This window comes from Sorghum bicolor, chromosome 2 (genome assembly GCF_000003195.3).
Source record: "Sorghum bicolor cultivar BTx623 chromosome 2, Sorghum_bicolor_NCBIv3, whole genome shotgun sequence".
Taxonomy (NCBI): domain Eukaryota; kingdom Viridiplantae; phylum Streptophyta; class Magnoliopsida; order Poales; family Poaceae; genus Sorghum; species Sorghum bicolor.
Genome location: NC_012871.2, coordinates 57,928,278 through 57,948,773, shown reverse-complemented (window position 1 = coordinate 57,948,773; position 20,496 = coordinate 57,928,278). Strand labels below are relative to the sequence as shown.

Genomic DNA, 20,496 nt, shown 5'->3' with positions numbered 1-20,496 from the left:
ATATATATAGATTATAAACACATGGGCTTATGAAGTGTCATATGATATAACAACACATCGTGCAAAGGTAGTGGAAGCATCTTTTTTATATTTTTATATACTTAAATTGATGTTAAACTATTTAGCAAGCATAAATTTAGGTAAATTAGTAAATCAGTGAGATATGCAGGAATGGTGCTAAAACTTTTACCACAAATCAAGCGTCACATTAAATAGGCTACCATAAAATTTTTATAATAATTGGAGCAAGATAACTACAATTTCAATTTTACACTAAAAAGTATAGGCAAGCATCTTCAGTAAAAAAATATACTAAAATTTGTGATATTTTTTCTTTACTACATGGATCTACATATGTGGAACTGAACAAATTTTGTTTTGTATTTTTTAGATTTTTCTATGAATTTCTACGCATTTATTAATTTTCAGCCGATATAAAGAATAAAAGAAAAGTAAATTAATAGGACAAACACTTTGTACCTATTTTTTGTTTAATGTATGGATCAACATATGTAGAGCTGAATAAAATTTGTTTTGTAACTTTTAGATTTTCTATGAATTACTATGTATTTATTAATTTTCAGCTAAATTAAAGAATAAAAGAAAAGAAAATTAATAGAATATAAGAGATTTTGTATTGGGAACCTTAAAAAAAATTTATTTTCTTTTTACTTTTCTACGAGCGGACGGCCGAAGCCAGCGATCCGTGAGCTGATAGAAAAGGTAAAGATTTTGCATTCGGAACCTTCGAAATTTTTCTATTTTCTTTTTTTTCTCCTCCAGGCTCTAAACGGACTAAACGGACCGAGAGCCAGCCGGATCGAGAGACCAATTCCGATTCCGGGCTGGGTAGACGGGGCAGAAGAAAATTTTGGCAAACTGAAATTTTCACAATTTATTAGTAGGTATAGATTATACGGCTCTCTCTCTCTCTCTCTCTCTCTCTGGTTTGGTTTGTAATTAGTTTCTAACATGTGCATTTTGTGTGTTGTCAATTGTCATGTGCTGATTTTTTTCATTTGGCGCAGACGATCGGTGTTGGTGTTGTGGCTTTGCTGATTTGAGTGCAGTTGTGGCTTTGTTGTTTTGGGCTGCACCTGCCGTCTTGCTGTTAGTTGTACAGGGTCGCGCCTCACATGTGACTGTGTCAATCGGTCCGTGAATTGTTTCAGTTATAACGTCCATCTAGGCGTGTTTGGATAGAGTTGTTTTAACAAGTACTATAATATTTTTGTTTTATTTGACAATTAGTGTCTAATTATAGACTAATTAGATTTAAAAGATTCGTGAAGTATGCAATTAGTTTTTTTATCTCTATTTAATACTTTATACATGTTCAAATCGATGTGATAGAAGTTTACCAATGTAATCTACAGCCTATCTACATACCCCGTATGTGTACTGCTATTTTTGCGAAAAGCTCCTCGCTGTGCTGCATTGAAGGAGGACAGAGAGCGATCCTGTCGTCTCAGGGCACTCCCAATGCTAGAAACTACATGTAGTTTCTATATCTATTAATTTTTATAGACACTACATATAGAAACTATAGTCCCAATGGATAGTTTCTATAGAATATTGTTTTATTCAATCACATTTATTCTCTCTCCATTCTTAATCAATCATATCACTTTATGTCTTGGATTTTGTGTAGACATGGTTTCTAACTTAGAACTAGTTTCTATGATTTTTGCTCTCTCTCTTCAATAATTCTCTTGCCACATCAGCAAAATGCTTAGGTGGTACTGCAATTAATATCTATAGAAACCACGATAGTTTCTGCATTGGGAGTGCTCTCAGGGCACTCACAATGCAAGACTCTATTATAAAGTCTAAGACAATTAATTATATATTATTTGTGGTATTTTGCTGATGTGGCAGCATATTTATTAAAGAAAGAGGTAGAAAAAATAAGACTCCAAGTCTTATTTATACTCTAAATTTATATTGTTCGATAGAGTCTGTGTGAGTGCCCTCACGAGTCGACGAGCTCGGCTCGTGCTCCCACATCTCAGCGCCGGCATTGTACGTCACTCCCGTCTCCAAGCCACGCGCGCAGGATCCACATTTGGCGCGCGTGCGATTTTGTTTCTTTCGCACGCATTTTCCCTTCTTCCGCACAGAACTCGTGTTCCCAATGGTCGATAGATGGTGACCCGTGACCGCCGCCAAAACGAGGAGCTCCGACTCAGTGGTCTTGTGGCCGTACCCATCTTCGGCGGCTGAGGATATATATGGTGCGGCGGCGGCCTCACTTCAGGTTTGGCGACATAGGCTTCCTCCATGGATGGGCACGGCGCTGCTGCGGCGGACGATTCATCCCCAATCTATGGAAGAAGTGGCTTCCTCGCCGCTAGCAGCCATGGCAGAGGCTTCACTACCTCTGATTCTTGGGATGAGGCCAGCGGTGGTAGCGCTCTTTCTCCATTTGGGCGTCCATCTATCTCTCCTGCTTTTGGGCGTCAACTGATTTTTGGTTTTAGCAGTTTGCTTGATATCAGCATGTCTATGAACTTTGATCTGTTAGTGTGAATAAGTGTCTCGTAGTGTGATCTGTTAGTCTCTGAATATCTCTCCAATGTCTCTTGAGTGGTTCCAAATTGTTTTGAATACATTAACTAGCAGTCTCTGTAATTTCAGTTAGTAATTTCACCGTCTCTTTAGTTAGCTTTCAGTTTGTAATTTCAGTTTGTAATTCCAATGTGGTTTCAGTTTGCAATTTTAATTACTAATTTCAGTTAGCTTCTAATTATTCAGTTAGCTTCTAATTATTTAGTTGTCTTCTACTGATTCTTATTTCTTGCTTGGTGTGTACACAACTAGCAGGGAAAAGGAGGTTAAAGAAGGAGGCCATGGTGACTTTCTGGACAGCAAGGATGATTTTGCTAGTTATGTTAATAATCAGCTGAAGGCATGATGATTTTGCTTGTGTTTGTTGCTATTGATCAAGTTATCAAAGCAAGTAGGATTAGTTTGTATTTTTCTACGACCAAAGATGATGAAAGTTTTGTTATTCTTTTTTTTTTTTCTGGACATTACCGGAACAAACAACCAGCTATTTTTATGCTTCTCTTGCTTACTGTAATACTGCATGCCTATTTTTTTTGTGAACATAAACTTTATTAAATCTCAAACAGTATCTTTATATGCAAGCGACACGACAAACTCTGGAAAAAAAAGAAAAAAAGACCTGACTACTACTCGACCTGATAGCATAATGAATAGCATAATGAGCAACTTGATGTGCGGTGTTATTTTGACTAATCTTCAGAACTTCCATCCGGCAAATATCCTCTATCCCAATTTTGAAATACTGTGAATGCGCCATATACTCAATGACTGAATTTTCTAGTTTACTGTATGAATGCGCCATATATTTAATGGTTTGTTTTGTTCGACTTGTTTAGTTTCCAAAAGATTTTGTTTTTGACTACTGTAGCATTTCGTTTTTATTTGACAAACATTATCCAATCACGGAGTAACTAGGCTCAAAAGATTCATCTCACAAATTACAGGTAAACTGTGCAGTTAGTTTTTATTTTCGTCTATATTTAATGCTCCATACATACGACCAAAGATTCGATGTGACGAAAAATTTTAAAAATTTTTGCGAACTAAACAAGGCCGATCACGCACGCGTCTGTCAGAGACGTCGGTGAGGGGTGGTTGGGGGGTGGGGGTTCTACCTCTAGCGGTCTAGCCTGTCCTTGTCCACCGTGAATGCCCGAAGTGCCCAGCACCCCTTTCCCCTTTCGACTCGCCGGATCGACTTCAATGAGACAATGACCGTACCGGAACTCCCTGTCGCTGGACTGAGGCCTTCTTCGGCCATTCACAATGCAGATTTTTATTGTAGAGTTTAAAGTTATTTATTATCTTGAATAATGAGTCTAAATAAGATTTTGAGTTTTATTTTTTCTATCTTTTTCTTCAATAAATATACTGCCACATCAGTAAAATACCATAAATAATATGTAATTAATTGTTTTGGACTCTGTGATAGAGTGTTGTAATGTGAGTGTTCTTAGTTCACCTTAAAACATATTTTTTTTTCAAAATTTCTCGTTATATCAAATCTTACGATACATAACTAAAATATTAAAAATAAATAAAAAATAATTAATTACTAAATAAAAATAAAAATGTTATAGTATCCGCTTTGGGTTGTCTGGCTTGTTGCAGACAGGACTTGATGACGGGCCTGCAGCGCCCATTCCTGACCCTGTGGATCTTGACCGATCTCAATAGGACTCGATTCCTCATCTATGATTTTGTTCCTTTATAATAAAAAAACAAGAAGATATAAAATTATATCATACCTTAATTAATATTTATAATGTCTGTGAATAAATGTGTTTGAATTTTGGTACAAACTGAATATGTTGTCATACCCTATTAAATATTATATTGTTGCCAAAAGGTTAACTATTTTTCTTTATAGATATACGAATTGACATAGAAAATTACATTGATGTGAATAGATTTTGTAACACGTGCGTGTACCACACGTACATGTCTACAAGTATCACCAATTGATGCTGCATGAGCCATGTTGCGTCAGGGAAATCACAACTCGCCTTTCGGAGATTCTGACGGCACTGCGACGCCATGGAGGAGAGCGATTTAGTCCATAATGTTTTCCGGTGTATTTTCTCTAGCCTAGATTTTCTGTTTTATGCGTAGCTTGGTCGTTTGTGCTCCGATTTGAGTTTTGTCTATTGCGTTGGCCTTCTACCGTTGCAAGGATTTTTATCGAAGTGCTCTTGTCACCGGTTGGTTTGAGTAATTTAGTTTTAGGTACTTGCTTGTGTTTGGCGGTGCTTTTGGACAGTGGCCAAATATTTTGGAAGAAATTTGAGGCTCTCGTCGCCGTTTTCGGTCTTTCAATATAACAAATATGTAGCCCCATCAAATGGGTCTACAGAAGAAACCCGACGCTCCTACTATGGATGCATTCCATGATGAGTTGGCCAAGCTCTTTCTCTTGCTTGAATATAGAATTATTGGAATACTTTGATTTGTAGTTGTTTTATTTATCTATGGACAATTATTTGTATTCGACTAATGGTCTCCGTTTAATTTCCTATCATTCACATTGCAATTTATGGGACAACTACTCGTATCCGAACGATGGAATTATTTAACCAAAATATTTGTGTATGGCCCAAACACGCCCTATTAATAACGGATATAATAGTTGTTCCTTGCATAAATGTGGTATGGTCAAGACTCATAGCCTGCCCTCATGAATGGATATAAAGTGAGCAGAGGCAACCAAAGCTTATCTAGTCTAGAACTAGAAAGGTGCTCATCGATCTTGCAGGATGGTGAACTTAGTACACGTAGCCATGCAACAGCTGGTGCACCGCCTGGCGAAGATGGCCGGACTGTGGGCGCGCACCGTCGACGTCGATGATGCCGGCACGGTCATCAGTATCTGGGTACCCAAGGATAAGCTATTACGTGCCCCCGCCGCTGAGGAGACGGAGACGGAGAGGAGGAAAAAGGAAGAGAAGCCCGACGCCGACGGCGGCAGGCTCTCCGTCGTGCTCCTGCACGGCTTCGCCGGTGATGGGATTCTGACGTGGGTCCTTCAGGTTGTAGCCGATTCGATCAATCTCTCTCCTTGCACTTGCAGCAGCTAGGAGTACACAAGTGCTAGCTGTAATTAATGAACGGGAACTCATCTCTCAAGCAGGTTGGCGCACTGGCGAGGCACTACGACGTGTACGTCCCGGACCTGCTCTTCTTCGGTGGCTCGACGTCGCCGGCGGGCGGCGGGGACCTATCGCCAGGGTTCCAGGCGGAGTGCGTGGCGGCCGCGCTGCGGATGCTCGGCGTGGAGCGGTGCGTCGCCGTCGGGTTCAGCTACGGCGGCTTCGTGGCGTTCAAGATGGCCGAGGCGCACCCGGGTCTGGTCGTGTCCGTCGTCGCCACGGGGTCGCTCGTGGACATGAGCCGCTCCACCAGCGAGGCCATGCTGCGGAGGCTCGGCGCGGCGTCGTTCGCCGAGTTTCTCCTCCCCGACGACGTCGCCGGGCTCAGGTCGCTCTTTGCCACGGGCACCTATAGAAAGTGGTGGTTCCCTGATCGCGTCCTCAGAGACTATATCAAGCTGGTACATAAATATACATACACACGCATATATAGGTCTATATATGTCATTCAACTCAACCATCATTCTGTGCATGCGTTTTAATTTATGTGCAGATGATTTTTAACCGTAAGGAAAGGGCGCAGCTGCTTGAACGCTTGGTGATCAGCGACGAAGACGCAGCTGTTGTCGTCCCTTGTTTTCGGCAGGTACGACATATACAAGTACTCTACTAGTCCCTACTGCATGATACGTGCAGAGAAGTTTTGATATTTAAGCTGCGTCTCTATTCATTTAATATCTAATTCATACGTCTTTAGAAATTTAACCCTGAAGATGCGAATTGGATACCAAATATAGAGATGTGCACATTTATTGATGGTTAAATATCAAAATTTCTCGTGCATGCATGTAGGGTTCAGATTTAGAAAATCTCAGTTTGGCCATGTTATTACTTTCCATTCAATTTTTTTACATGGCCAATTCAAGTTTCATTATTAAGGCAGCATGAAAGATGTACTTGATTTTTTTTTTGTTAAATGCAATACCTACATTTCAAACGGTGGCCTAGTAGGTTACGTACCATTCTTTTACACGCCCGCTCGAATTGCAGGAGATACTTTTGCTCTGGGGCGAGGATGACAGCATCTTCAACATGGAGCTTGCGAGGAGCCTCAAAGAGTGAGTACCTGGCCTGATCCCCAGACGACAGCAAAGCAATAATACACTGATCCCAAATTTACCGGCGCGTATGTACTAAAGACATGTACACGCGTCAATACAATGCACAGTAATTAAATACTACACCTGTGAACTGCACCAGAGTTGATAGTATAACTAACAGATGCGATATATGTGATGCATACATGTGCATTTCACTGCACACGCGCAGGCAGCTCGGTGAGAAGGCGACACTGCGAAGCATAGCCAAGGCGGGGCACTTAGTCATGCTGGAGCGACCGCGCGCCTTCAACCGCCGTCTCATGGAGTTCCTGTTGAGGCAGTCAAGCAGACAAGCACCATGACGACGGCGACGTCCAAGCCTGACTTCTGTGTGTATGCTAATTGCTAAATAAAGAACGTGCTAATGTGTTGACCAACAAAATATATGTACAATAATTGTTGATGCTGATCAGTGATCACAGACCAATAATAGATCGCCCAGAAGTCGTGCACTGTCTAATAAGCAGCAAAGGGAGATCTCAACGAAAAAGACGACCAGCAGGTCGTCCCAGTCCCTGCGCGAAGACGCCATATTCTCTTTTTCCTTTTTTTCCTCCTGCTTTAAATATTTGCATGCAAAACTTCTTTTGTTTATCTCTTTTTTTAAGAGCATCTCCAAGGATTTTGCATAATTGACTTGACATTTTTTGTTGTTTGCAAACACCCAAAACAAAATACGAAGTCTAAAAATAGGTCATCTCCAAGGGTTTTGCATAATTGATTTGATATTTACCCAAAGTGGACCCGGATACGAATTTTTTCTGTGTGGCGTGCGGTCGCGGTTTTTTTCTGTGCGGTCGACTTCTTCGCGCGCCCAGGTACCCGCGCCGCCAGTTGTATCGCCGTCAATTCTATCGCCAATCAGGTCGCCGCCTTTTCCTGCCTTGCTGCTCCCCATAGCTGCTGCCCTGGGAACGTCACTGCTGCGGCGGAGGACGGCGGTGCGTGGAGGAAGTTTCTGCGCGATGGAGTTGGTCGCGATTGACAGCTGATGACGGCGCGTAGAGGGAGTTTCTACGCGATGGTGTTGCTCGCGATCGGCAGTGGACGACGGCGCGTGGGGAGGGAGTTTCTGCGTGACAGAGTCGGTCGTGATCGGCAGCGGACGGTGGCGCGTGGAGGGCCAGTGCTCGCGATGGAGTCCCTCGCGACTTCGATTGGCTGCGGACCGCGGCGTGTGGAGGCCCGAGGGGTTTCGGTCGCGATCGATGGAGCATATAAGGCCCGAAGAAAAGTCCGGATCGCATGGGGGACCGGGAGACGCACACGATCAGGCTTTTGCCAAGCCGTCCGCGGCTTGGCAATTATGCCAGGTTTGATCTCTCATTTGCCAAGTTGCTCAAAATGCAAACTCTAAATGCAAAACCATTGAATACCTTATTTTGTGATTTTTAGCAAATTACAAGAATGTAAACTCCAAATACAAAACCGTTGGAGATGCTTGAGAAGAGGCCCGTAGGGGCCTCTGCTGAAAATTTATTAATACATAACCAAGGAGATTACAACCAAGTCCAAAAACATAACAGAGCAGAGCAATAGAAGGGAGGGGAGGCAAGTAGCTCCCTATTTGGCACAACTTAGCTTCATTAGTAAAATTTTTTTAGAAAAGTGCTTCATGAGCAACTTTCTAATTAAAGCTGAGTTGTTTTGAAAAACTTGTTTAACAAAATGGCTTCACTAACATTTTCATGCATGGATGAAAGAAAGAAATGGGAGAGAGAGTTAGGATAAGCTACTTTTTTCAGCTTTATTCCAACTCATGTCTCTATGAGAGAAGAAGAAAAATAGCTTCACCTATGAATCTATTTTGAAAAAGAGTGTTTGGAAAAAAATAACTCACAACAATTCATAAAGTTGTTGTGAGTTATGTCAAACACGCTAAAAAAAGAAACAAAAAAAATCAAAGCAATTACACAAATTGCTCTATCCATGATTCTATAGCTGGAAAATATTTCTTCTTAGCCCTCCAAAGGAGGTTCTTGAAGCAGTTTTTGAAAACTTCTAGCCACGCAGACTGCTGATAGGAATTCCTCTTAAGATTGCATCATTCCTGACAGTCTAAATGCTCCAACACATAATAATAATGATTCCATGAAGAACCTACTGCCAATAAAACTCTCAAATTTGTCTGGCCTGGTCTCTGGAATATCTCCATCTCTGTCATCAATCCAAAAGGGAACTTATTATTCTAAAATTAGATTTTGAAAAGGCTTTTGATAAAGTTGAGCACCAGCTTATGATTCAGATCATGCAACAAAAAGGGCCTCCCTAAGAAATGGATCACTTGGATAAAGAACATCTTTGCTTCGGGTACTTCATCTGTTCTTCTAAATGGAGTGCCAGGAAAGGTCTTTCACTGTAAGCGTGGAGTTAGGCAGGGTGATCCTTTATCACCTCTCCTCTTTGTCCTGGCTGCAGATTTTCTACAAACCATTCTTAACTCTGCCAAGCAGAATGGTGTCATTTCCTTGCCCCTAAACCTCTCACATGATCAAGATTTCCCTATCCTACAATATGTTGATGACACTTTGATCTTTATGCAAGGAGATGCCAGGCAACTTTTCTTCTTAAAAGCAATCCTTAACTCCTTTGCTGACTCCACTGGTTTAAAAGTCAATTATGCCAAATCTATGATGATCCCTATCAATGTCTCTGAACAAAAGATGAACATTCTGGTAAACACCTTTGGTTGTTCCATTGGTTCCCTTCCTTTCACCTACCTGGGCCTACCTCTAAGTATCACAAAACCAACAGTTGCTAACTTTTGGCCTCTAGTCTCAAAGTGTGAAAGAAGACTAGTCACCATGTCTTCCTTCCTAAGTCAAGCTGGTCGACTCCAAATGACAAACACACTGCTCACTGCCTTACCCACCTATGCCATGTGCACTTACCTCCTTCCAAAAACAGTGATTAAGCAGATTGATAAATTTAGAAAGCATTGTCTTTGGAGAGGGTCTGATCCTCTTTCCAAAAAACCACCAAAAGCTGCTTGGAAACTAGTCTGCAACTCAAAGGAGAATGGTGGTCTAGGTGTTCATGACCTCTATGTTCAGAATGAAAGCCTTCTGCTTAAACATCTTCATAAGTTCTTCAATAAATGTGATGTTCCCTGGGTTCAACTGGTTTGGAATGCCTACTATTTGGGCGACACTGCCCCCACTACTGGTAGAAAAGGATCTTTTTGGTGGAAGGATGTTTTTAAGCTACTTGATAAATACAAGGATCTGGCTTCGGTTGTAATTGGAAATGGTACTTCCTGTCTTTTTTGGACTGATACATGGCATGGACCTCCTTTAAGTACTCAATATCCAGAATTGTTCTCTTTCTCAAGAAGAAACAATGTCTCTGTCCACCTCTTCTTATCTATGGAGGATAAATCTGTGTTCTTCCAGTTACCACTCTCTGTGGAAGCCTATGGGCAATACCAAACTTTGCTAACTGATTTAGGGGCTTTGCAGCCTAATGAAACAAATGATACTTGGCACTATGTGTGGGGCTCCAATAGATATATATCTAGTAAAGCTTACTGTCACTTACTGGGAACCGTGACAGTCTCACCAGTCTTTCAGTGGTTGTGGAATTCAAGATGTTTACCAAAGCGGAAAGTCTCATTTTGGTTAGCTTTGAAGGATCGTTTGAGTACAAGAGAACTGCTAAGAAGAAGAAATATGGATCTGCCGAGCTATAACTATGTGCTCTGTCACTTGAATGTTGAGGAATCTTTGCATCATCTTTTTCTAGGCTGCCCTTTTGCACTCTCTTGTTGGAACATTCTTGGTCTTGCTCAGTTCATTCAGGATAACCTCTCTGATACAGTTGTTCTCTTCAAGCCCCAGATTAATAAGCCCTTCTTCATGGAGATAATTGTTGCAATGTTCTGGGGAATATGGACTGCAAGAAATGATGTCATCTTCCGGAATCGTAGTCATTCTCTTCAGGCAGTTAAGACCACCTTCAGACAAGAATTAGTCTGGGCTAGGCTCAGGGCTAAGAACTCTTTTAGTGATCAGTTGCAGTTATGGCTAGACAACTTTGAGTAATTTTGTTAATTTTCTTCTTTACTTTCTATGTTTCATGATGTAAACCTTCTGGACTTTGTACCTTTATTTCAATTAATAAAATTATAGTAGGGGGAAACCCCTACTGACTTCCTCAAAAAAAAAAAACTCTCAAATCTTTGCAAGGGGTCTGGGAAACTAATCACTGTCAGCTCAATTAGGTCCCAACATTCTCTAGCAAGGTTACACTCAAGGAAAAGATGATCCACTATTTCCTATGTCGTGATATGCTTTGGAGTCTGTAAACACGTGGCTTTAAGGCCTTGTTTAGTTCAAAAAAATTTACAAAATTTTTCAGATTCCCTGTCACATCAAATCTTTAAATGCATGCATAGAGATTAAATATAGATAAAAATAAAAACTAATTACACAGCTCACCTGTAATTTGCGAGACGAATCTTTTGAACTTAGTTAGTCCATGATTGGACAATATTTGTCAAATACAAACGAAAGTGCTATAGTATCCAATTTAAAAAAAATAGAACTAAACAAGACCTAATTAAAAGTATTATGAAATATAGTGGTGCATGCAAAATTTCCTTTGAAGAATGGCCAGAAGCTTATAAAATAAGTGGATTTAAAAGTAACATGCAAGTAAGAATATTTAATCTCCTTTTGCCAAATCACCACTGTAAAACAATTCGTAGAGGTGCCTTCTTTTTTATATAAAAAAGACATCTCAATCTAAAATCGCCTTTAAAAATGATTTATGAAACTAGAGCCGTCTTTACCAATGTAGACTGCGCCTAGTATTTTTAGACGTCTCTCACAAATATTCTTATCTCTACTAGAGGTAGATCTAGCCGTATTTTAAAATGTATTTCTAGAGACAATTTAGAGTTGTCTCTCAAACTAGTCGCAACACAGTAAAATTTATAACCTTTTCAAACAAAGTTGGATTAAGACAAACTTTATATCAAAATTGTATACCCCGAAGAGATCTAAAACTTAGCTGGCATTTTTTTTAATTTAAAAGCATTTAGTTATAGCAAATTCTGTTTGAAATTTTCACATTGAAATCAACATTTTGAAATTTTGCAAACGACCAGGAATAGAGAAATGACCAAAACTAAAGTTATAGATCTCGAAAAAGATATAAAACAATATAGTTGATATTTTTCATTTGAAATAATTTGTGCTCCTAAAATTCAGTTTTAAGTGCTCATATTTTGAAATTAAAATTTTGAAATGACCTCGCATGGTAAAATGACAAAAATCATCGAAGAGTTATACAACTTTATAGTTGATAATCTTTTCATTTTAAATTATTTTTCAAGTAAAATTTTATTTGAATTTATCACACTTTGAAATCTAAATTTTTCAAACAACCTCACATGAAGAATAGACCAAAACTAACGTCACAGTATTCGATGATATCTACAACTTTACAATTGTTACCTTTTTAGTTTAAATTCATTTAGGGTGCTAAATATTTATTTTAAAATCAGGTAAAGTGAAAACGAGGGGAGTGTTTCTCTCCTTCTGCCACAAGTGATTTTAGGGTGGAGTTGTCACTGCAGCTATGCGTGAGCCCAAATTAAGGTTGCGGGGTTTAATAAATCTCCACAGCTACATGCACATGTATTTCATGTGATATATCAATGATTTATAGAGACAGATGGATAGCCATCCCTTGCAACGACTCCTAAAAATCACTCTCATAATAGTGAATATCACACCATAAGCCATATAACTAACCTACAAATAAGAATACAACTATTATTGTCCAATACTCTACCATTTGTGCACAGGTAGATTAACAGAAAAAAAAACTTGCACTTGCTAGCTCCCACACAAACCTGACACCACATAACCCTCGAAAAGTCTGTAAGGTAACTTTACAACTCTAAACAAATCTTGCAACAAGACAAACATAAAGTGAATTAATGTTGGATAGTTTCTCTTTTTATTTTTCAAGGAAATAATATTTTGTCATGTCCTTTCAACTTATTTGCTTTAAAAGATTTTTGTTTTGTTTAAGATGACCGTTCAGTAAGAACCAAATAAATATCTTGATTTATATGGGAATTTAAACTTCTATAAAAATATTTAGAGACATTGTAGTTTAGTTGACTAAATATTTATACATTGATTGCACCAATGTCTTCAGTACTCATAAATAGCGCATTTCGGCCTTGTTTAGTTGCAATTTTTTTTACAAAATGGACACCGTAGAACTTTCGTTTGTATTTGACAAATATTGTCTAATCATTGACTAACTAGACTCAAAAGATTTGTCTCGTAAATTAGAGACAAACTGTGCAATTAGTTATTTTTTAGTCTATATTTAATGCTCCATGCATGTGCCGCAAGATTCGATGTGATGAAAAATCTATTTTTTTTTTGCAAAATTTATAAGAAACTAAACAATGCCTATATAATAAGATAATATAAGCAAGTTGTATAAGTTGTCATGTCTAGGGACGGATCTGCGTGGGTCAGGTGGGGCTACAACCCCCCTAGCCCAGATAAACCAAGTGCAGTGTTTCAGATCCAGCCCGGTAGCCCCCTCCAAGGTCCAACTCGAAGCCCATCTAGCCATTCCCAAACCTAACTGACGGGAACTTAGGAAGCTGGAAGCCCAATGCTCGCCACCTTACCCGTCCCAGTCGCTGCTCGTGAAGTCGCGACGCCGACGCCCGATGCCTCGGCCTCTCTCCCCATCTGCGTCTGGAGTCACCGGCTGCCTCGGCCTCGCCCCGTCGGCCTCGGCGCACCACCCGCCCTCCCCGGTTCGCCGCGGCATCGCCTACCGCCTGCTTGCCTCGTGCAAGCTACAGCCGCTCCTACAATCTGCGTCCCCGCCCTTGTAAGCTTTCTGCCCAGCTGTCATGGGTGGCGCTAGGGGTATTCCCTGTATGCCATAGAATACCCAAGATTTTGAAAATAAACACAAATACATACATATAGGTATAACGTGTAGGTAGGTATAACGTGTATAGCTGCTACATGTTGCAATTCTAGCCCAAAGCTCAGCAGAAAGCAGCGACTTATTTCAGCTCAACAAAGTAAAGAAAAAAGATCGTTTCCTAGCTGCCGCTCCCAGTCTCCCAACTCGCATCGCATTGCACTGCTCCACGTCGCACCAACTCCCGACCCTAGCGGCGACCAGCGGGCGGTGACGACTGGCGAGCCCAACGCTCTGGCAGCCCGCGACGGCCACAGTTTCGGCTTCAGCCTCCGGCTTGCTGCTTGAGTCAAGGTGAGCACACTAGCACATTTTGCATCGAAATTATTAGAGAAAATGGCCCTATGACAGTACAAACCTTGTATGTTGTTTAATTTATTACTATTGCACGTATGCATCGAAATTTTTTATGTATGCAATACCCAGCCATGAAATTAATTATGGCTCCGCCACTGCCAGCTGCCTGCCTCCGTCACTCTGGGGCATGGCCCGGTGGCCAAAGCCAAGCCCGACGGCCTAGGCCACGTGCACCTTGCAAGACTCCAGCACCAGGCACCAGGTTGAGCCAGCCAAGTCGCGTCGCCCCTTCTCCCCCCTCCTGCTACTTTTCCATACTATACACTTGTGTTTGCTGTACATCTCACATCTCATCGATCGTGACAGTGTGATATGGGGACTTGGGTTACTAACATCTAAATCTGGTTCTATTTTTTATTTTTAATATTCAGTGATATACTATTGTTTTTAGCTCTTTGAATCGATATCATCATCTAAGTTCTTTGTTATATCTCTTAGTCTTAGTACTAAGACCAAACACATATATACCGCATGTTCAATGATAGTGCATATACTAGTACATGCACCCATACATAGTTATTATTGAAATATACAAGCCATGCATTATTTCATAAAATGCAATGCAGATATAGATATAACATGCATATTTATGCAAATGTCCATATCATGTTCACTGCTTTAGTACTTCCATATGTCATCCCTCTCAGTGCTGGGGTTCACAGACCCTGGGCCAGCAACAGACATCATCGACCACATCTTAGCGACATTAGCCTGCTCGTCCTTCTGTGATGCCATCGAGGGCGGCATAGGCGTAGCAAGATCAAAGCCATCAGTGCCAGTTGCTGCCATATCCATCTGGCCAGCTACCCCAATGCCCATATGGACAGCTGCAACCCCCATGCCCATATGGTGGTACAAGTCCATCTGCGGCGGCGTTGCTATCGAATTGCCAAATAGGGTGTCATTGATTTGGAGGCTGCTGGTGCCATCGATACCTTCCATAGACGACATCATGGGTGGCATGTCCGCACCAGTGTTGGGAAAATAGGGTGCCACTGGGCATGTGGCGAAGTCTCGTAGGATGGGAGATTCCATCGGCATGGGCACGGGTAGCGGCTGCTGTAGGGGCATGGGGATGGGGATGGCCGGGGTGTTGTTCTGATTCTGACCAATCTCAGCGCTAGCCATGGCCACCTTGTACACTGGTGTAGTCATCTTCTTGATACTAGTGGTCTTGTCAAACACACGACAGACCACCCACTCATCCTGCGCAAATTTCATTTATAAACAGGGAGTGAAATCATATTAGCATAAGAAAATAAAGCAAGTAGCATATGGATGCATTCATCATGCCATTGTTGTTACGACTACCACACACCTTGGAAGCTGAAGCTTTCATGGCCAAGACGTTTGAGGCCGAGCTAGATGCAGATGCCGGGTCGGGGAGCCTACTGCTCCCTTCGAGCCTGTACTCGTGCATCACCCAGTTTGTTTTGTCACCCTTGGGAGCCTTGCCCCTGTAGAAGACAAGTGTCTTCTTCATGCCAATGAGCAACACCACCCCTTGTGTGGTATTGTCGACCTCCTTGTCCCTGCCGGTTGCTTTCCAGTAACCGCCCTTTGTGGCCCTGTTTGCCCTTAGGCCTGATGGGTACTTTCGGTCCTTCTGGTAGAAGAAGTACCACTCTTTCTCGCCTATTTTTGCCTCCTCTATAGCATGTGAATGAATCAAGCAACATATATTAGTCCACATATTGATCACTAGCATAACAACATCATCCACTTCTTTGATCAAACAAGACAAGGGTGTATATGTATGTACAAATTGATGCTGCTTGTTACGTACGTGGAAGGTCCCATGGCTCTGTCTTGTTTAGGTCGACCTCTGCAATGATTGTGCTGGTGAAACCCCTATTATGCACCTTGTTCATGAGGTAGATGCTGACAATCTCATTGTCACTTGGGTGGAAGCGGAACCCTGGAGGTAGGGTGAGGCCTCCGCCAATGCTAGCAGTATTCATCTCCTGTTGTTGCTGCTCTTCCATGGTTCTCTTGCTCCTTAGCTGAGATCATCAGATCCATGAAGCACCAACAAACAAACATATCAAGCAACTAAATAAGTTAAGAAAATACTAGAAAAATGAAGCATACATACATGCATAAACTCGATCTTCTTGACCTATCGATTAGTCTAGGTCTCTCGCTCACCAAGATGGATGCAAGACAAGTTGGTGTATTGCAGTGACTCAAGCATAGCAACACGACTTAAATAGGCTTGAGGCATGCTTGCGCAAGCCACTTTTTCGCCGAAGCATCCTGTCGTGGCCTGAGCTCCCCTCTTTTCTGGTGGCGTCTATTTGTCGTGGCCTGAGCTCCCCTCTTTTCTGGTGGCGTCTATTTCTACTAGGCATTGTTGGACCCTTGTTCTTTCCAAGTAGGCCACGCTTGTCGTCATGCACCTAGGCTCGCTTTTGCGTCAGGGCCTTGGCTGCTACTAGCAATAGGTGCCCGGGCTCTAGAATGTCTTTGCCTGCGTGTAGCATGCAACCTGCTGTGTCCCGCCTCTGGTTTGCCTATCCTAGCCTACAATTCCTGTGGATATTTATCCGCGCCACTCGTGCATGCTCTGGTTGTCGTCTTGTATGCATGGAGAAGAGAGATGTGCGGCTGGAGATGCGTGCACGTTAGCAACCGAGGGCTGGTGTGGCTATATGCTGCAAGGCCTTCGTGATGCAAGGCTATGGACCATGTTGCCTCACATGTAGTGCAGGGGCTACTGCATGCGTAGGTATCCATCTAGGTTGTCGTGATCTAGTGCTGATCATTGTAGTGCTAGAGCATCGTGTTCTTCACTACTCTACCAGTTTTAGATGCATGTAGAAATACATGCACGCATGGCGCTGTGTGCCAATGCGGAATGCTATTTGTGGTTGTGTATGTATGTAGAAACCCTGATGTATCTATCTACTGAATGATATGGTCTATATAGCATGTGCTCATTGTCACACAAAAACCATGCATAGATTGGCTCCCAACTGATAAGTGTGCGTCCAAGCACGCTAGCTCGGAAAACAATGGTCAGTTAGCCTGTTACTAAGCCAGCCAAGGGACAAGCGACAATGACCTCTTGATTTATGCATGCATACGGGATATTTTTCTTTTTCAATTCCTTACTTCCAAAGGAATTAATTTAGTAAAGCTGTGTTTTGATCCATATCAATTCATCACACATTATGCGTGGATACAGATGACTAGAGCCCATGTCTATGCCATCTAGGTCAGCTAAAAATGGCATGGCATGCTAGCTTTCCCTAGAAGAGTGGTGGCAACGTGGGCTTGTCCATAGGTGCCATGTCATTCTGGAGAGGCTTCGGGTGTGGTATATATATGTGATTTCTTATCAATTTGCTTAGCTTGAATGGGGCTAATGCTCTACACTCATCTTATGGGCATGCCCAATCAGAAGGAATCGACTCAGGTATCTATCATCACTAGTGTACCATACAAGGTACCACAACAACACTTTAGATATGGTATCAGGAATATACCTAGCATCACTCTTTTTCCTATTTTGGCACTCATTTCATCAACAAGGTGTAATCTCGTGTTAGTATAAAAACTATATATATAGAAGTAACATAATTGTCAGCATAGGATAGATGTTAATCATATGTCTCTAATAAACGCAACAAGGAGACCCAATTCGACATGGATGGACACAGATCGGCTAGTGCTAGAGAAGGATATGATGTGGGGGTGGCTTGGGGAGCAGCTTGGTATATCAGGTCTCATGGCATATTGGATCTCCTACTTACGCTTTCTTGATTAAGAGAGATGTGTTGTAACAGTTGGATAATAATGTGGCTACCGATGTAGAAGCTTTTTAACCGACACTGAAGCTCGATTTTGTAGCTAGTAGTGAAATTTGTTTGATGTGTTGAACCTTTCTTAGTTGTTGTCGTATTGTATTTTGTTGCCACAACTAGCTAAAAGTGTACTGTGGTAAAAGTAGCATCCAACCATCACTACAGTGCAGCCGCACTTGCGGCTTTGCTTGTTGAGAAGCAAAAAACACATGCCATGAGTCATGACTAATCCCGCCAATCTAATGGCATAGAATTCTACTGGTGCTTTAAGATTTTTCCACAATTAATGAAAAGCAATATGATATATACCATAAAGCTAGCCTTTTCAGTTATGGGGATTGCTATATTGTATCTCAATACATCCAAATTGGCATTACGCCAATCCACATCGAAGAACACACAAATAGAACAAGGCCAAAACCATAATGGAAGGGGATATTACACTTTAACCCTCGTCACATTATTATTGCCATGGAACTCTAGTTGGTGCATATATATTCTCTTCACCCATCGCTAAGTGTAAATTATTGAGCTACATTTATGACTCTCTTAACAATCACAAACTATTTATGGTAAAATTGATAATACTAAATATGAATCCATTGACGATCATGAACTGTTTATGAGCATGCCCCTACTTAAAGAAATCAACATATCTATCACCAATTCACCACACAAACTACCAGAACCACACTTTAGAAATGGTATCAAGGAATATACCAAGCATCACTTTTTTTCTGTTTTGGTATTCACTCGTCTCATAAGCTGGGTGTAATTTCATATTTGTATACAAACTATAAAAGTAACATATATTGGTCAGCATAGGATGTTAATATTATGTGTCTAAACATGGTGATGAAGCTTGATCAAGCATGGAGGAACCTAGATCTACCATGTCAAAGGAGGAGGGCTAAGACGGAGGTGATAGTGTTGGCCTCTGTTCAAGTCTCAAGGTGAGTTGGATCTCCACGATGGACTCGATAGTGGGTTTGAAAGCGAGGTTTACTAGGCTTTTCAATTATGGGATTTTCTATATTTATTTGGCACACAACAAAAAATGGTGTCATGTCAATCCACACTAATGGGCCCACAAATCTAACCATGCCAAAATTATAACAAAAAAGGATATGACACTTTAACCCTCATCATATTATTATCAGTGCGGCAATCCCTGTTGGTAGATATACACTCTCCATCCATTGCCAAGTGGAAATTATTGAGCTATTGGTACGATTCCATTGACAATCACGAGCTATTTATGGTAAAATTGGTATGAATTCTTTAACAATGAGGTGCTCAAACATGTTAATATAAGTTTTATATGTGTGTGTATGTCTAGATCTATACCTTGTTTAGAAAATACTAACAAGTAGGTGCTGATACTACAAAATATACATTTACTACCGGTTGCTCTAAAACTGGTAGTGATAAGCCTTCACTGTTGGTTCTTAACATGAAAATCTGAAAATGATTGAGGGTCTGAAAGCTCTAGTTTGGTTTTGGATAATTGATGAAACCTTAGTGCACTAACCTTTGGCTCTAAGTGAAATTAAGATAGGTTGGTACACATGAAGTGTGGAGCAAAGATGGCACTTATGGTGATAGAGGTGGCAACATGTGATGATGGTCAAGGCTCCACATACATGGAAAAGAAGAAAGAGAAAAACAAAATAGGCTCAAGGCAAAGGTATATGCAATAGGGCTATTCAAGTTTAGGATAATCCTTCACTACTAGTTCTTAACATGAAAATCTAAATATGATTGGGGGTCTAAAAGCCCTAGTTTGTTTTTGGATAATTGATAAAACCTTAGTGCACTAACCTTTAGCTCTAAGTGAAATTGAGATATGTTGGTACACACGAAGTGTAGAGCAAAGATGGCACTCATGGTGATAGAGATGGCCACATGTGATGATGATCAATGCTCCACATGGAAATGAAGAAAGAAAAACAAAATAGGCTCAAGGCAAAGGTATGTGCAATAGGGCCATTTTATTTTGTCGGTCAAGACACCATAGAGGGTGTGATCAGGTTTAGGATAAACAGATGTACTATGAAGCGGGGAAACTCATGGTAAAGGCGGTTGTCAAGTGCCACTAGGTGATGTCATTCATGTATATGCATTAGAACCTAGTGTGCAATAACTTAACCCTTGAAAATACTTTGAAAAAAATGCTAACACACATGCACAAGTGGTGGAACACTTTGGTGTTGGCACATGGAAGTAAGGGTGGAAGTTTGAGTTGAAAAGGAGAAGAATGGGAGCTCTAGACCCTAGGATCTAGGGGGTCCAAACTATGATTCATCACTACAAAAAATTTGGGCTTGCATGACAAGGGCCAACTGTCATGTTAGGTAAGAAATATGTCATAAAAAAAAGTTTATGACGAAAACCTGGTGTCATACGTGTCGTCACAAAACGACCGTCACATAATGTACCTCGTGACGGTTTGTTATGCAACCGTCACAAAATGTGCAGAGCTTTTGTGACGGTACACAATTGTCGTCACATATTGTTACTTTTTGCGACGCGAGGTTTTGTCATATATTGATC

General features: G+C 41.1%; 2 protein-coding genes across 3 annotated transcripts; one reads left to right on the top strand and one right to left on the bottom strand.

Moving 5' to 3' along the window:
* On the top strand, positions 5,131 to 7,446 carry LOC8055788 (epoxide hydrolase 3). Of its 2 annotated transcripts, none has more exons than XM_021452815.1 (5): positions 5,131 to 5,594; positions 5,696 to 6,115; positions 6,208 to 6,300; positions 6,705 to 6,772; positions 6,956 to 7,446. In XM_021452815.1, exons 1-5 carry the CDS (start codon positions 5,322 to 5,324, stop codon positions 6,993 to 6,995), a joined length of 894 nt encoding a protein of 297 aa, XP_021308490.1. In that variant the 5' UTR covers positions 5,131 to 5,321; the 3' UTR covers positions 6,996 to 7,446. The 2 variants fall into 2 exon arrangements, with proteins under 2 accessions (XP_021308490.1, XP_002462333.1); XM_002462288.2 differs by having other exon boundaries at positions 5,133 to 5,594; positions 6,984 to 7,446.
* LOC8055787 (protein CUP-SHAPED COTYLEDON 1) lies at positions 14,611 to 16,338 on the bottom strand. Its single transcript, XM_002460132.2, has 4 exons — positions 16,233 to 16,338; positions 15,924 to 16,140; positions 15,456 to 15,787; positions 14,611 to 15,343 (listed from the first exon to the last, which is right to left on the bottom strand). The coding sequence occupies exons 1-4, from the start codon at positions 16,236 to 16,238 to the stop codon at positions 14,756 to 14,758; spliced, it is 1,143 nt and encodes a 380-aa protein (XP_002460177.2). The 5' UTR covers positions 16,239 to 16,338; the 3' UTR covers positions 14,611 to 14,755.

Bases quoted from the DNA above. Each gene is read 5' to 3' on its own strand.
- LOC8055788 (XM_002462288.2), top strand. From the start codon at position 5,322: ATGGTGAACTTAGTACACGTAGCCATGCAACAGCTGGTGCACCGCCTG. The intron at 6,301-6,704 runs GTACGACATATA...CTCGAATTGCAG, and splicing joins TCGTCCCTTGTTTTCGGCAG to GAGATACTTTTGCTCTGGGG. The intron at 6,773-6,983 runs GTGAGTACCTGG...GCACACGCGCAG, and splicing joins CTTGCGAGGAGCCTCAAAGA to GCAGCTCGGTGAGAAGGCGA.
- LOC8055787 (XM_002460132.2), bottom strand. The intron at 15,788-15,923 runs GTACGTAACAAG...CACATGCTATAG, and splicing joins AGAGCCATGGGACCTTCCAC to AGGAGGCAAAAATAGGCGAG. The intron at 15,344-15,455 runs GTGTGTGGTAGT...AAATTTGCGCAG, and splicing joins TGAAAGCTTCAGCTTCCAAG to GATGAGTGGGTGGTCTGTCG.